This window comes from Sarcophilus harrisii, chromosome 1 (genome assembly GCF_902635505.1).
Source record: "Sarcophilus harrisii chromosome 1, mSarHar1.11, whole genome shotgun sequence".
Taxonomy (NCBI): Eukaryota; Metazoa; Chordata; class Mammalia; order Dasyuromorphia; family Dasyuridae; genus Sarcophilus; species Sarcophilus harrisii.
In genome coordinates, this window is record NC_045426.1 from 28,350,463 (window position 1) to 28,366,436 (window position 15,974).

The 15,974-nt window shown below is 43.5% G+C and overlaps 1 protein-coding gene across 1 annotated transcript in view; it reads right to left on the reverse strand.

Moving 5' to 3' along the window:
- Positions 1–15,974, reverse strand: part of LRIG1 (leucine rich repeats and immunoglobulin like domains 1) — a 128,638-nt gene that overhangs the window by 29,673 nt on the left and 82,991 nt on the right. The window contains exons 4-5 of the mRNA XM_031953708.1: positions 3,378–3,515; positions 208–351 (exon numbers count right to left, since the gene is read on the reverse strand). Of these exons, the coding sequence (XP_031809568.1) occupies positions 208–351; positions 3,378–3,515 (282 nt within the window). The remainder of the gene's footprint in view (positions 1–207; positions 352–3,377; positions 3,516–15,974) is intronic.

Consider the following 15,974-nt stretch of genomic DNA (forward strand, 5'->3'; position numbering starts at 1 on the left):
TCGGCCTCGGGCTGCCAACACATCCCAGCCTAAACTCCCGGCTGTTTTTATTAGGTGTCACCGCGGGCCCGTTAATAAGAGTTTACATGAAGTCTGAGAGGTGCCCGGGGAGGGCGGGACGTGCAAGGGAGCCGCAGTTCTTGGGGGAGAAATTCTGTCTCTGGGAGAGCTGGCGAACCCTCATGCAAGTGCCCGGTGACTACTCACAGTTGGGTTAGGCGGGGCAACTTGAACGCTTTGACAGGAAGCTGGGTGATCCTGTTTTTGCTCAGGCGGAGGGTTAGCAGGGACCGTGAGAGGCTGTCGAATGCTCCTGGCTCCAGGGTACTGATGCGGTTGCTCCCCAGGTGGCTGCAATAATTCATAACAGCAGAGTGAGGGGCAGAATCGGTCCAGTTGAGTGACCCAGCAGTAAGGCAAAGAACAACAAAACAGGAAATATTCTAGCCTTCAAGGCCCTTCACAACCTGTCCTCTCACCACTTTTCCCATCTTCTTTCACCTCTTCCACAAAGTGACCTCCTTGACATTCCCATGCCCAGTTTTCACTGGCAGTCTCCCATCCCTAGAACACCTCCCTCCTTACCCCACCTCCTGGCTTCCTTCAAATCCCCACTGAAACATCCCCTCTAATCCGACTTCTAATTAATTCTAGCACCTTCTCCCTGCGGATTATCTTCAATTTGTCCTGGACAGTTCCCCCCCCCCCCCCCCCCTTGGACTGGGAGCTCCCTGAGAACAAGGCCCGTGGCACTTCTCACAGTGTCTGGCACATAACAGGCATCAGTGCCCTGAGCTGGACTTGATTAGTTATCTGCACACATGAATGGGCTCTTTCTGAACTGGCTGGGGTCTGTTTACACAGCTTTTCAACTCTTTTCTGTCCCCTGCAGAGAGAACCCTACAAGTTCCAGCGGAACCTTCCAAAACATAGTCCAATCAGAAAAGGTTGTTTTCAGCCCTTTTGTGAGACAAATTACAGTCAGAATAACTGCAGAAGCCAGAACCCCCCAACTCCCTATCACTGGGTTGAGCTCTAAGTCATGGCCCCCCAAATCACCTGCAGACTCAAGAGGCTCAGGAGATATCGTTCCCTCCAATGTAAGGAGGGCTAAGGTAAAAGGCTGGCTCAGGGATTTCCTGAGAAAACCCAAAACAGGAAGTGAATTCTAAACCAGTGAGTTCCATCAGGAATCCAGAATCTGGGAAAATGGCCTTCTCCAAGAAAGGGGGGGGGACTGATTTAACCTACATGAGGGATAGGTTCTAGCAGTAGTGAGGGGATAGAACTGCAAGCAACTGAATCAGTTATATATTTGTTTGTTTGCTTGTTTTTTGCTGGCACAACTGGGGTTAAGTGACTTGCCCAATGTCACACAACCAGGTGGTTAAGTATCTGAGGCCAGATTTGACCAGTCCTCCTGACTTCAGGACTGGTGCTCTATCCACTGCACCACCTAGCTGCCCCTAAATCCTACTTTAAATGCAAGGAAGAAACATCCTTTTTAAAAGGAATCAGACTCTTTACTCTGTAAAGTTAAAAACAAACAAACAAACAAACCCACAAAAAAAAAAAAAAAAAAAAAAAACACCCTTTCGGTAGCAAGGAAAGTCCCATTCCTGCGGTAGATTACATATGTGCTTCCCAGGTATATTCCTATGGATCCAGAGAAACAGAGAGAGAGTCTCATGGACCGTAAGAAGTTAAACTATTTCCAATGGCTTTCTTTATCCCTGACTGTACACAAATGCTAACTTTCTGGGCAAAAACAAAAAGAAATAAGGTTGTAGGGTGAATGTGGGAGGAAAAACCAACTCTCTTCTACATGACACAGAGTTAAAAAAGATGGCACATGGGGACTCCTTGCAAATTTTGCTGAACTATTTGTTCCCAACACCTCAGATTAAATAGGGCAGTCTGATAAAAATGTACTGGCTGCTCCGGCCCAGAATAGAAAGGCTTCCTCTGCTGCCAACACTGGAGAGTCTGGACTCTTAATATATAATAATTCCACCATAACAATCATAAAGATGATGGTGGTGGTGATAAAAGCAATAACAACATCAGTAATAGTACTTTATTATCTCATTTAACCCTCAAACTCCCCTGTGAGATGTGGGGGTAGAGGGTACTGCCATGACCTTTTTCCTTCTGTCATTGTCTATACCTTAAATGCAATTAGCAGCCTACCCACCCACCCAAATCTGTCCCATCGGGCCTACAAAGACCCAGGGCTACAAACCATCCACATTTACTTATCGTCCCTAAGCCTCACTTGGACATTTGTAAAGTGCCACCAAGGATCCTGGAAGGGCTAGGTAATGTATTCCTGTCCAAACACTTTCACCACAAATGACTATATAGAATTGAGTAAAATGACCACAAGTTCTTAGCTATATCTTGTGGAGAACATTTATGTCCTTGCTATAGGAGCACTGAGGCTTTTTTCTAATCCTTGTGTCCCCAGTGGCGAGTGCCTTTCTACTCCCCAAAATTACCTTGTTTTTATTTTATATAAATTATGTACAAATGCTGTCTCTCCCAATACAATGGAAGCCTCTTGAGGACAGGGACTGTCTATTTTTTGTGTATGCCCAGTGCAAGGAACACTATAGGCACTCAGTATTTTATAACTGAGTAAAATTCAAAGATCTCTTTTTTACCAATAAGTTTTCTCTCTGCTCCTCCCCCCAATCTTTTGTTGAAAAACAAGCTAGGGAAGGGGCCCCCAGAAGGGAGAACCTGGAGCTCAAGATTTAGACTGGATGGATAGGAAAGCCGTCCCAGAGTGCAATGAATTCCCTAAAGAATAGAGAGGTGAACACAAGTCCTACACTATCTTGTGAAGAACAGCCATGTTCATGAGTGAGCTGGACTGGATACCACTGGAACATCTTCCAATCTGGACATTCTATGACTCCATCCTTTGGGCCAACACATCTCACACCCAGAGAACTGTGCTTAACGAATGTTGGCTGAAATTCCCTCTTCTCCAACTCATCTGAAGGCTGAGTGATCACCACCATCCCCATCTGACAGAGAACACCCAGGCTGGATGATCCAATGATCATCTATCCAACCTGATGGACAAGTAACAAATAAGGCGCGCTAATGACTCGGAACCCTTGTGACTGTCCTAAAGAATTCTTCCTGCCAATATATGTTAACCCAATCTCCTCCATCAACTAACTTTCCTAAGAAGAACTGACCACCATTTGCCACGAGGTAGAAGGAATTATTCCTAAGTCACTTAGCAGTGCCCTGAAGGAAGGGGAGTTGAAATCAAAGCTGCAAAAGCTCAGGGGCAGCAAAGTCCACGGAGAGCTTCTTGCTCCCCAAACTGCAGCGAAAATGTCATTGGGGCAGAGGAAACTTACAGTTCCTTTATGTGGAGTCCATGAGGAAAACAAGTGCTTCGAACTTCAGTGATGTTATTAGAACTCAGGTCCAGGATTTGCAAGGAAACATAAGCTTTCAGCTGGCTCCCGTCCACGCTGCGGATCTTATTGTGCTGCCTGAGAGAGAACGAGAGCACGAATAGTTTGTTTTTTCAGAATAAAGATGAAACCCATCTTTCTCCCACATCGATGCTCTGCAGGCAGATCCTTCCTTGAGCCTTTCAGGAAAAAAATGTACTTTCTAACAAGTCATTGACTTACATGGTACCTTATTTGTTTCATCATCATATGAACCAAGTTTTGGCTGCATGCCAAACATTCAGTAAAATAGGCCACAGAATATCACAATGTTATTTAACATGCAGAATGTTTTATAATGTGTCTAAAGTATAAAATGAGTTAGACTGGAAGCATCAAGTTCAAATCCCAGCTGAGCTGTTTATTATGGCCCTCAGTTTCTTCATCTGTACAAAGGGGAGTTTAGAATGATCCCAGAAGCCTCTGCAAATTCTAAATCAATGATCCCCTATCCCCCCCCACCTCTCTCCCCCCTCTCCCTCACTCTTCCTCTTCCTCACTAACGGTTATGATGTTACCAATGAATGGTAACAATATGTCCTTGTCTCAACTATACCCAAAAACATAGTTCCTGATAAAAAAAACCTTGACCTACTCTTAGAAGCCCACAACTCAATTAACTCATTGCGCAATTACCAAGAAGTGGATGGAGACTTGATGAAAAGACTGTGACTAATAATTCACAACGTATGTAGTTGAGAAAACAGAGAGGGTCAAAAGATCCACTTCTCCCTCCAAAGCACAGAGAAGGCCACAGGTAATAAGAAATATGCTAAAGTAACAGAATTTCAGCAAAGACTAAGAAAATTAAAGATCTGCACCTTCCTAGGACCGCCCAGAGAGGGGTCACCTGCTCCAGAAATGTCACCTCAGTGCCTATGGGAGACATTAATATGGGCCACATAAAAGAGACTTAAATTTTCATATGTAATATTATCCAGATTTTATTGTATTTTTCTTTGTTAATTATTTCCCAATTACATTTTGAAGCTAGTTCATAGGGGCTCTATCCAGGCCCAGAAATGAGAAATGGCCATCTAAGATTTGCACAGTGGACAAGCAAAGAATTGAACCCACATCATTTAGTTCCAGTTCCAGTGCCCTTTCTACCGAAATTCATAATGGATGAGTATCTATGGATGGTAATGCCAAAGTGCAATGTAGGTTTGAGGAACAGGGGGAAATCATACAGAAATGGAATACACACTTTGGTGATAACTTAAGCAATTTATGAAACTGGGGGAAATACTAAACAGATAGGATAGTTAAGATGATGGATGGATGGATGGATGGATGGATGGATAAGAAATTTGCCTGCCCCTCCAAAAAAATTACAAGGGCCTTCTAGGCAGATATGGGTCAGAAGAGGCAGTATCAGAGAATATTTCTGATTCCAATTTTGTGAATTTATTACTTGAAGTCAGAAAGATTCACCTTCCTGAGTTCAAATCTGGTCTGAGAAATTTACTAGTTGTGTGATCCTGGGCACGTTCTTAAGCCTTTTGCCTCAGTTTTCTCATCTGTCAAATAAGCTGCAGAAGGAAATGGCAAACCATTGCAATATCCCTGCCAAGAAAACCCCAAATGGGGTTACAAGTAGGAGGAAAAAAACCTTAAATGACTGAATTACATTACCAATGGAAGAGAATTCTTTTAAGTCTATAGCAATGAGATTTTCACAGAGCAAACAATAAAGAATCTAGCCATTAGAGAGCAAAACCTACTACTACATACTGGCTGGAAGATGTGTCCAATTTGGCAAATAGAACACAGAAGTTTAGAAAAGGTGGACACTAATGCTGGTTAGAATAACTGAGACACAGAAGTGCTAGAGGAGGGGGGTGCCAAAAGGGGTCCAAATGAGCCTTGGAAAGGGAAGAAAGATCAAGGGGTTTATAGCACAGCATAAAGGCAATACCCTGACAAGCACAAAGGATGTGTGACAATAAATAAGAAGAAGGTGGTGAGAAGAGAAATGTGCTGGGAAATAAATTAGAAAGGGCAAAGTGAGGCCAGATGATGGAGGGGCTCAATGGCCCAGCAAGAGATTTAGACCTGATGAAATGCCCTCCCCAATACTCTGAGTACTAATAATTTAAATGATTTACCCACAAAAAATAGCATTAAAAAACCTTACCCAAGAAACTTTAGATGAGAAAACGAAGTAGTGAGGAGAGGGGGAAAGGATAACAAATAGCTTGGGTGTTGTGTTAGTACCCAGGAAATGGCAGCTAGATGTACAGTGAATAGAGCACCGACACTGGATTCAGGAGGTACCTGAGTTCAAATCCAACCTCAGATACTTAACACTTACTAGTGACCCTCTAGGCAAGTCACTTAACTTCAATTATTTTTACCAAGACCAAAAAGAATATCTCTTGTAAGCTAGGCAGCTATGAAATAGCTATGAATGAGTAGACTTAAGAATCAACCCCAAAGAACATTTATTTATTCAGCACATACAATATGCCGAGCACTGGGGAAACACAGAAAAGAGGAAAGATGAATTAAAAAATAAGTGACTTGTGCTGGGTCACAATATTCCAACATGTCTGAGGCAGAATTAGAATTTGGCACTTCCCATAACCCCTAAACCAGCATTGTGCCAATTAGCTATCTTTAAGGCAGCATCCTGGGAAAACCTGGGACTAGCATAGAAAGGATTTTGGAGAGAGGACACCAGTCAGGACAAGGTAACGGGTTATAGCTCTAGCACTGGGGAATTATGGAGAGAACCAACAATTCAACCCTTCCTGCCTGCTACACAACTCATGGATTAACTCCTCAATTCAATCAACACTTATAAGGCACCTACTACATGCCAGACACCTCCATGTTTATTTGAATTTATAATTCAAAGTCTTAAGACTTGGATGGCATTTTTGACAAGTGTCTCTGTAAGTTCTCTGTGGGTAATATTTATAAATTTTAAATTGTGATTCTGACCCTCACAGAGACAGGGACCAGTTGACTGATGAAAATGATGACTCGATATTCCCAGAACCTTGCACATTTTAACACATGTAATTAAACTGAATTTCTCACTTAAGACAAAAGCCAAGAGGAGGATTTGGGACCAGTGTTACACCATGTGACTATTTTTCCCTATGAAAAAAGCCCAAGATGGCCTCACTTTGCTTTCACTCGGTTTATTCCAACTTCCAGGCCACAGTAGAAAGTGTTTGCCCCTGTAAGAGCTTGTTTTCCCACAAAAGATTTGTTTGCTTCTTTAATCCCTTTTTCTGGCAAACCCACAGGGTTCATAACCACCAAGTCCTGGCTAGGGAGAAGAAAAACAGATGCTCCAGGAGGCCAGTGAGTGGTCCGGCTCCCTAGTTCTGCTGGCCAGGGCCCACGGGCCCCCCTCACTCTCAAGAGCCAGTTCTGGACACTTGAGAACCTGCTGAATAACGAAAGTGACTGCGTCCATGGGGGTCCAAGCTGCTCAATGGGGAGTTTCTGAGTAAACAGTGTCAGAGTCCCCAGCCAATCAAAGCATTCTTGCGCCCAGAACAAGGAACCTAGGCCGCCTCTTACAAAGTGGCATTTCTTTTAAACAAACACTTGAACAAATCAGATCCAACGGGGATAAACAAGTTCCTTCTTTCCCAGAAGTTCTGGGTCTTCTCTTCCTCACCCCGTGTTTTTTCACAAGTCTCCCAGGGCTTAGAACTCAAAACCCATGGAGGAAGAGAGCCTGTTCCACATACCTGGGGGGAAAAGGATGATGCGGGAAAGGTCCCGTTTCTTCCTTTTTCTCCCTTTCCCCTTTATAACATGTCCTCTCTCTCACCCAATGGGGGCCAATCATTTTTCCCTTGAGTTAGAAAACTATTTCTAGTTCTTTTACAAGAAGCTCTGTGTGTGTGAGTGGAGTGAGGTATGAATATTCTAAAGCATTTGAGTTAAGCACACTGCCTGGCACAGTAGACACAGTAATTGTTGACTCAGTGAATTATTGATTAATTAAAAGGGGGGAGAGTGTGTGTCTAGGTTAGAATCCAGTTCTGGCCCTGGTGAGCTGCCTAATCATGTGCACAACACAACCGCTCTCAGCTGTAGGCTCCTAACCTATAAACTGGAGGCAGTCTGGCTGCTGTTCCCTTTCAGGGCCCCGGCAAAGAACATCATTTCCCACAGATTCTTAATGAAGGTGATTCTTCACAGCTGCTGAGCCTGCTCATCACCGGAGTGGGGATGAGGGAAGGTGGGTAAAAGAGAGAATATGGGGGCAAAACAATGCTTCCACACCATATATAAGAGGTAAGCAACTGGGAACATTCCAACATTCTCCATCAGAGAGGAATTCAAGTCACTTATTCTTGTCTACACACGTCATAGGTAAGGGTGGGATCCACCTTCATTATCCCGTGAAAGTGACAACCTCTCTAGGCCTCAGTTTCCACATCTGTAAAAGTTGGACTAGATCATTGGGGTCCATGAAATTTTCTTTTAAAAAATGATTTAACTTTATTTTATCATAGTTAGATTTCATGCTAATTCTGTCTTTTATCTAACAAAGGGAATTCATATACTTTTATAAGACTGCCAAAAGAGTCCATGACACAAAAAAGGTTAGCGACCCCTAGACCAAATGGACAAAGGTTGTTTCTAGCTATAATTTTATGTCATCCCCAAAAGCGCATAACCCTTACTCCAGCTGCAGCCTCTGAGGAAGACCTTACTTGATCTTCTAACTGTGTCTATCCCACCTCCTTCAGAGTACAGACATGCTCTGGTCTCCCCCAATCAAAAACAAAGCAAGGCCCACCTTTCCTGGTCCCCTTCCATATCTGTTCCCCTTCTCTCACCTTTCCCAGCAAATATCTACACTCTTAACTCACTGGAATCTGGTTTGAGTTGATGATAATCCATAGAGACAGCATTCCCATGACCCAATGGAGGCAGTGCCCAAAGAGAATAGTTAATTCCTTGATGACAGCAAAGTTTAAGATGACAAATTTTTACTAGGGGAAAAAAATTCACATTTTCAAAGAACCTTTCATAGTTCTGGTGAGATGTTTTTAGTAGTTCCAAGTCCTTTTCCCACACAGGCATCTTAACTACCATTTGCTAATTAGCCCAGACCATTTGGTTCTGCACCTGCTCCTCTTCCAAATCTAGCATCTCTTTGCTTCTAAAACTGATATGAAATGTTTTCAATGGTCCAAAGTCAACGGCCTTGTTCTTTCCCTTTTTTTCTTTAGCCTATGTTACTGTAATAACTTCTAACTGGGCACTCTATCTCATTCTAGGTTATCCCTTTTAACCAAATCTCCAAGTAACTTTCCTCCTCATTCACAGATCCGATCGTTCTATTTAAAAAGCTTCAATCCCAATCCACTGACTAATAAAATATGAATTCATGATCCTAGCGCCATTCTACCTCTCCCAATTTTACATGCTATTGCTCCACTTTTCATGACTTTGTTGAACACTCTGCCTTCTGAAGGAACCAAAGAACAAACCATTTTCTCTCACAGACCTGATTTTCACCAAGAAAGATGATTTGTAAGGGATCTTGGAGGTTACCCAGTGTAACTGCCTCATTTAACAGATAAAGAAATAGGGAAATAGAAGACCCAGTGACATTAAGTAATTTGGCCAATGTAGTAAAAACCAGGATCTCTCACTCCAAATTCAACCTTCTTTCTACTGAACCATGTGGTCCAACACAGTCAATCTGACACTGAAGAGGGCAAACCAACACATAGGCAATTCTGCTGGTTCCATCTAAAGGAGAACATCTTAGGCAAACGTTTTATCATTCACCAAGCCACTTTTGTGGCACCAGGAAGCCACTAGTATATTCTCCTTCTCCCTTTGGTATCCCCCCAAACATACAGAATCAGACCCAGCTCCCAGCAGATTCCAACCATAACTCTTAGGTCTCATCACCAAAGCCAACTGGTTCCAGCTGGAAAGTGTCAAAACTGCGCACTTCCAGAGCTGCGCCATCTCAGAGAATTGAACTTCAAAACAAAACTCTGCCAAGTGACTTCTCCTATACACAGCATGGGATATAAATACGATTTATTCCAAACCCCAGCCGGCTTGATTACATTCTCTGTTTCATTCCTTCCTTAAAGGGGTTTTCATTTAGACAACGCAGACTCTAATTAACCCTTCCTGTTAGATGGAACCCTTCAACTTTGCACCTGACCATCCTTTTGGCTTCCCCCCAAAATGCAAACTCTAATCACATTCTGAGGTATTTTTTTCCAATTAAGAAAAGCTGACTTCTACTAGTGTAATAATGAGTATATTATTCTTAAATTATTTCTCAGGGGTGTTGTAGAAAAGATTCTTTGGTCAATAAGGGGGGATTGAACTAGCTGACCTCTGTGGATCCCCCTACTCCACAAGCCTTGATCTATTGACAGGTCAATGGGCTGATGAATGGAATCAGTCTCCCAGTATTTGTTTCATGCTTTTTAAAGACTACAAATTTGACAAAGCCCAACTTTGGGGGGTCTGAGAAATTTAATCAATATAAAACAAATGTCTATAACTGCTGGATAATAACATAGCCCTCTCCTTTTCCTGAGAACCCTAGCGGGTAAGCATCACAGCACTAAATCTGTGCCTGCCCTAAGATCATAACCATTATGTTACTCATACTTTTAAAAGAATCTTCCTAGGAGGCTTAGAATTTAAGAGACTCAGTAATGTTTGCACAACCAGTTCATAAAATCAGGCCTCCATGACTCAATACTGGCCATCTATCGGACCTCAGTGCTTCTGTATGAATCCCAGAGATTTCAAATTGTTCTCTGACCTCCTTTTGTGGAGCACCTAACAGGAAGCAAAGGGAGGGTCGCTCCCAGAATGCAGCAAGCTTCTTGCCACATTTGCCCAAATGCAGACTTCTTGACTCTTCCCTAAAAAGCTCAAGGAGTCTAGACCTATAAAGCTCATCTCATTTATTCTGACTGATGAATTTTTATACTCGTCCAGACTCAAAATCAAAGCAAAGTCGAGATAAATGAAGCTAAGTTCTTATGAACTTATACACAGAAGTTGGCCAGCATGGCGGTAAAGCTGATTTACAGAGGAATGGGGGGTGAATCCGAGCTCAGTCACTTATTGCCTGTTCTAATTTTGAGCAACTCACTGAATATGAGCATCCACAGAAAGCCTGATCCCCATCCTATACTTCTCATCTTCCCTTTCCTGATAACCCAGTTTCTATTGCCTTCCCCAACAAAAATCACCTGATCTGTCTCCCTAGGCAGCTAAGCTAAGATCGCCAGTCTTAGAATCAGAAAGGCTGGAGTTCAAATTCTGCTTTAGACATTCATTTAATGGTCATGCTTCCTCATTTATAAAATGGATTAACAGCACAGAATCCACTTCGGAGGGATTGTGAGGATCCCATAAGTAAAGTGCTTTACAAATCTCAAACACTGGCAATTATTGTGTCTCTCTATCCCTAGGACTAAGTACACAGATTCCTACTTAGATACTTTAAAATGCTAGTTGACTGACTCTGGGAGGTGGATTCTGGGCTTGTTTCTGGTTGTGACTCCTGTTTCTATTACACTTCTGGAGGAGGAAGAATAAGCTGTAAGGGCGTTCATGGAAAGATGGACCATATAAATCTGTTGTTTTTTATTTCAAGACCAAACCTTGGTAGGTCCAAGCCTGCTTCTCCATCCCCCCCGTGATTTCCTCACCGTGGGCAACTCCCCACTCTCTCAAACCAGTCCCATCACATCCCAATCCCCCTCCACCCCAGCAGCCAGCCCTCATAAGCTGTTATGGCTAAAGATTAAAAAAAGCCCATTTGCCGGGGCCAGGTCTCTGGTTCCCCACACCTCGGAACTGCTCAGGCCGGCTCCTCAAACAACAGCTACAAGAGCTGTCTCCCGGCCAAATTTCAATCATAGCCTTTCTTAGCTGGGTCCAAAACACCGAAGCGGGAGGGGCCGTAACGGGCTCATGTTGGTTCCCATCAACATCTCTGGGTCACCTCCGCAGGCCCACGGAGACCCTGGAATGGGACTTCAGAAGATGACTCAATCCCATATTTAAGGGAAAGCCGGCCCCAAGGGAACAGGGTGCAAGGCAGGGTTTGGAAGTTATTTCTTGCTGGCAGGAGTCAAAGGAACATTTCTGCGGTCCCTGACTGCCAAATTGCTATCGCCTGGTGGGTTCTACAGTCGGGGTGTTAGTGAAGAAAGTTGGGGGGGGGTCACATGGCTTGCCTTCATCCGTGGTATCAATTTACAATGTTAGCCATGGTGGGGAGGGGAGAAAGGGGGAGAACTTCACACAGCAAAACTCTATTAAACCAGCACCTGTTACAGACATCAAAAATAAAATCTGGCTTCAAAGGCAGGGAGAGCATGCAAGAGAAGCTCTCCCACTTGGCTACATTTTCTGAGTCAATGTTAAATTAGACAGTAAGACAGATGGAGGCATTTGAAACCAGCAGTTAAAAATGCTACACCCCCCCCCCTCCGCCCAGCAGGGCCAGCTTAAGGAGGAGGCCCTTCAGGAGTGGACATGATCTGGCAGCACAGAAAAAGGCCACGGAAAAAGGATTCACTTAGGGATGGATTTATTTTTTTCAAGACAGAACAAAAGTCATCGGGTCCCAAAGTAGATCAGAGAAAAAAGAACCAATCCCCTAAAATTGTAGCGCTTGATTGTAACAGGGCTGGAGCCCCAGGTTGGGATCCAAAAGGTAGAGAGGACTGCTCCCGGCTCCCACTCACCTCTGGGATCATCTCTGTATATCGGAAACAGCACAGAAAGGTGCCCTTCTCTGAGCACCTCACATAGATGTAGGGGCAGCTAGACAGTGCAGTGAATAGCCAGGAAGACCCGAGTTCAAATCCAACATTAAAACTTGCTAGCTATCTAATCCTGGGCAAGTCACCTGGACTTATGGCCTCAGTTTCCCTGTCTGTTAAATGGGGATAATAATCACACCCACCTTTCCAGGGATGTTGTGGAAACATTATTATTAATTATTATTATTATTGTCATTAAATTATTATTATTATTAAATAAGCTTTAAGAGTCTTCATTAAAAGACTGACTACATAATTTATTGTAAGCCTCCACATTTTTTAAATGGGTCAATCAACACTGAAAAGCAAATCTAGCTGCATGATAAAGAAAACAAGAGACTTCCCCATTCTTTTCATCTCTGCCCAAATCATTGGAACAAAAATCAAAATATACCCACACCAAGAGCTCAGAGCAGATTACTTTCCTTTCCAGCTCAACTCAAGCTTCATCTCCACAAAGCCATCCCCAAGCTTCCACAACCCTCCCTCCCAAAGCCACCATTTTATACAGAATATTCCAAAAATCCTGGCTCCCTGCTCAAGGATATTACACACACACACGCTCAAGGATATTATACACACACACACACACACACACACACACACACACACACACGCTCTTGTTGTCTCCGGGCTAGCCTCCTAGAAGACAAGAACTTTTCACTGGTCTTTGTAGGCAATAAATGCAAATTTCTCTCTCTGAGGAGAAAGCCAGGGTTCAAATTAAGAGGGTGTCCACCCCTTTGGGAATGAACTGCCAAATAAATTATGTGACATTTGGATATAACACTATTGAGCTCTAAGAAATGACAAAAGAAAAAAGCTAGAAAGACTTTTAGGAACCAATGGACACTGAAGTGAGCTGAGTCCCAAGAACAATTTACTCAATAACACCACCACCAGAAAGATTATGAATTCTGATCGAGCTAGAAAGCTGATGAGCTACCTCTTGAGGGGTAAGATGGAGACGTACTTTGTTTTCTGATGGAACTTATTTTTGCTTGCCTACACATGTTGATTACAGGAGTTTGAGTTTTTTTATTCCCCCATCAGGCAATGTGGAGTCAGGACAACCCAAGTTCAAATCCAGTCACTGACACTAATGTCATCAAATCTCTTCTGGTCTCAGTGTCCTCAACTCCAAAACAGGGATGATAACAGGGTATGGGGATAAAGCCTGGTAGAGTTATTGTGAGGATGAAATGAGATATTAGTAAAATGCTTACCACGGTGCTGGACACAGAGTAGGTACTTTTCCCTTCTCCTGCCCTAAAAACTTAGAAAGGATGGAAAGGGAAAGAGATCTTTTTTTCTTTTTAAGTCAAAAATTGCTTAAGATTTTCAAATTTAGTTCTGTTCACCTTGGACCACCTTATCCCTGAGCTGTTTTCCTAAGAAGGATGGGTGGATTTTTCTCCTCATTTCACCCATCTTCTTTCACCAAGTCCCAAGATGACTCATGGGTTTAGGAACACAATGTGTGTGCGACTGATCCCGGTGAGGGTGAACCGGGCCTCGTTGGCCGTCAGTCCACGGCTCTGGCCTTCTTAGGACACCAGTGCGGCCAGCTGAGCTAGCCAAGGTACAAAGAGCTACTCTCCGAACCCGCAACCCAAAGGCCAAACTTGATGGTGTGAATAGAAATGCCCATCCAAGAAGGGGGGGGAAGGTATTTTGGTTGTCTCAAGAGTGCCCACTGTGAAAGAAATAGACTGTACCAAGTGTCCAAGGACAAGGAAAGAAAACGCTTGAGAGAGAAGTGAGAAAAGTGGCAAAGAAGCCAACTTTCAAGAGCTTTTCTAGGTCTGGCTGGTCAACAGAATTTTCCTTCCTGACTGAAAACTCCATCACCACCTCAGAGTAAGCTTTGTGTTCTCTAACCAGGAGATGGGTGGAGTGGGGGGCTCATCTGCTTAAAGGAAGTTACCTTAAAGAAAGAAACGGTCTGGTCACTTCCTGGGCAGGAAGCGCATTATCTGGACCAGAAGGTCTGTCTGTCTCCTGCTCTCTCTTTCCCCTGCTGATGAATCACCAGTTCTCTGGGGAATTTTGGCAGATTCTCAGGCTGGCGGACTACGATGTTCTGGTCATGTTTATTCAGGTGGGGATGGGATAGAAAACAAGAGCCGAGCAGTGGTCAGATAGAGAGGTCTTGGGAGCCAGGGGCACAGTAAGCCTGGGTCAGCCCCGCGGAGGGACAAAGGGCAGCCTACCAAGCTGGACAATTGTTTCTCCATGTGCACTGCAGAGGAGCTTACCCAACACCACCCACTCCAATGGGTAAAATGTGACCCAGAGAAACTGGTGGACTTCCCCCACATCACACAGCAGTGGAAGGCAAAGAATAAAGAGTTGAACCCAGATAGACTGGCTTTGCACCAATCAATGAAGAAGGATTTATTAGGCACTTGCTCCAACGCCAAGTAGGCAAAGGGTTAAACATGATGGATCCTACGACCAAAAAATAATAATAATCCTTTTTATATTTTTTATATTAACAATAATCTTAGGAAGCACAAGGATATCAAGGACTTAGTTTAAAAAAATAAATCTTAGGTTAAATAGATGTGCTGGGCTCAATATCAAGGTGCTTCCCAATAAAGGCAAGGAAGGAAAAATCCCCATCTGGGTCAATAAGCACTTCTATTCAGTGTTTGCTTTCCTCAGTAAGACAAAAAGGGGATTTTCCCATTTTGAGAGATTTTTCAGCACTGTATTTTCTAATTAATAGACACCCCCCAAAAAAAAGGGGGGCTCTAGAGGTCCAATTTAAATCAACCACGCTAATGAAGTGAGCAGAACCAAGAGAACACTGTACACAGCAACATCAAGATTATGTGATGATCAACTATAACAGACATGGCTCTTTTCAACAGTGAGGTGATTCAGGCCAGTTCCACGGCTTGTGATGGAGAGAGCCGTCTGCATCCACAGAGAGACTGTACGGACTGAGTGTGGATCACAACTAGTATTTTCACTTTTTTCTTGCTTGCTTTTTGTTTTCTCTCTCATTTTTTTCCTTTTTGATCTGATTTTTCTCTTGTAGCATGATAAATGTGGAAATACACATAGAGGAATTGCACATGTTTAATATTTACTGGACTGCTTGCTATTTAGGGAAGGGGTGGGAAGAATAAAGAGAGAAAAAAAGGGTGAATGTTGAAAATTATATTTCCATGTATTTTGAAAATAAAAAGCTATTATTTAAAATAAATAAATCAAGCTTGCTGGCAGAAAGTTTTTTGATTTACATCTGGTTTGCCTTCAACGTTGAGACTCTCGGCTACCCCCACCCATTATGTTTCCCCACCCCTCTCTGACCCCCCAAAATCAGACACACGACTGTGGGAGTAAACTCTTCACCCACCCAAGGTTTTCTAAAGCATCTGACGAGTGGGTAGCTTCTCACCAGTGTCTGCTGCCTTCAGCATCAACTTGGAAGCCCCTTCGGCATTTAAGGCCCTTCCCAAGCCAGGCCCTCCATATCTGCAGTCTTACTTACCTCCCTTCAGCTCCTGTGATCCAGAGACACAGGGATTCATCCCCCTGCTCCTCTCCACCATCTAGTTATTCCGACTTCCTCCCAGATGTACGAATCCCACCTCTGCCTCAGCCTTTCTTTCCCCAGTGCCCAATGCCATTAATGCTCTCTACTCTCAAACTACTTTGGCCTTTCCCCAATAGAATGCCAGGCCCCTGA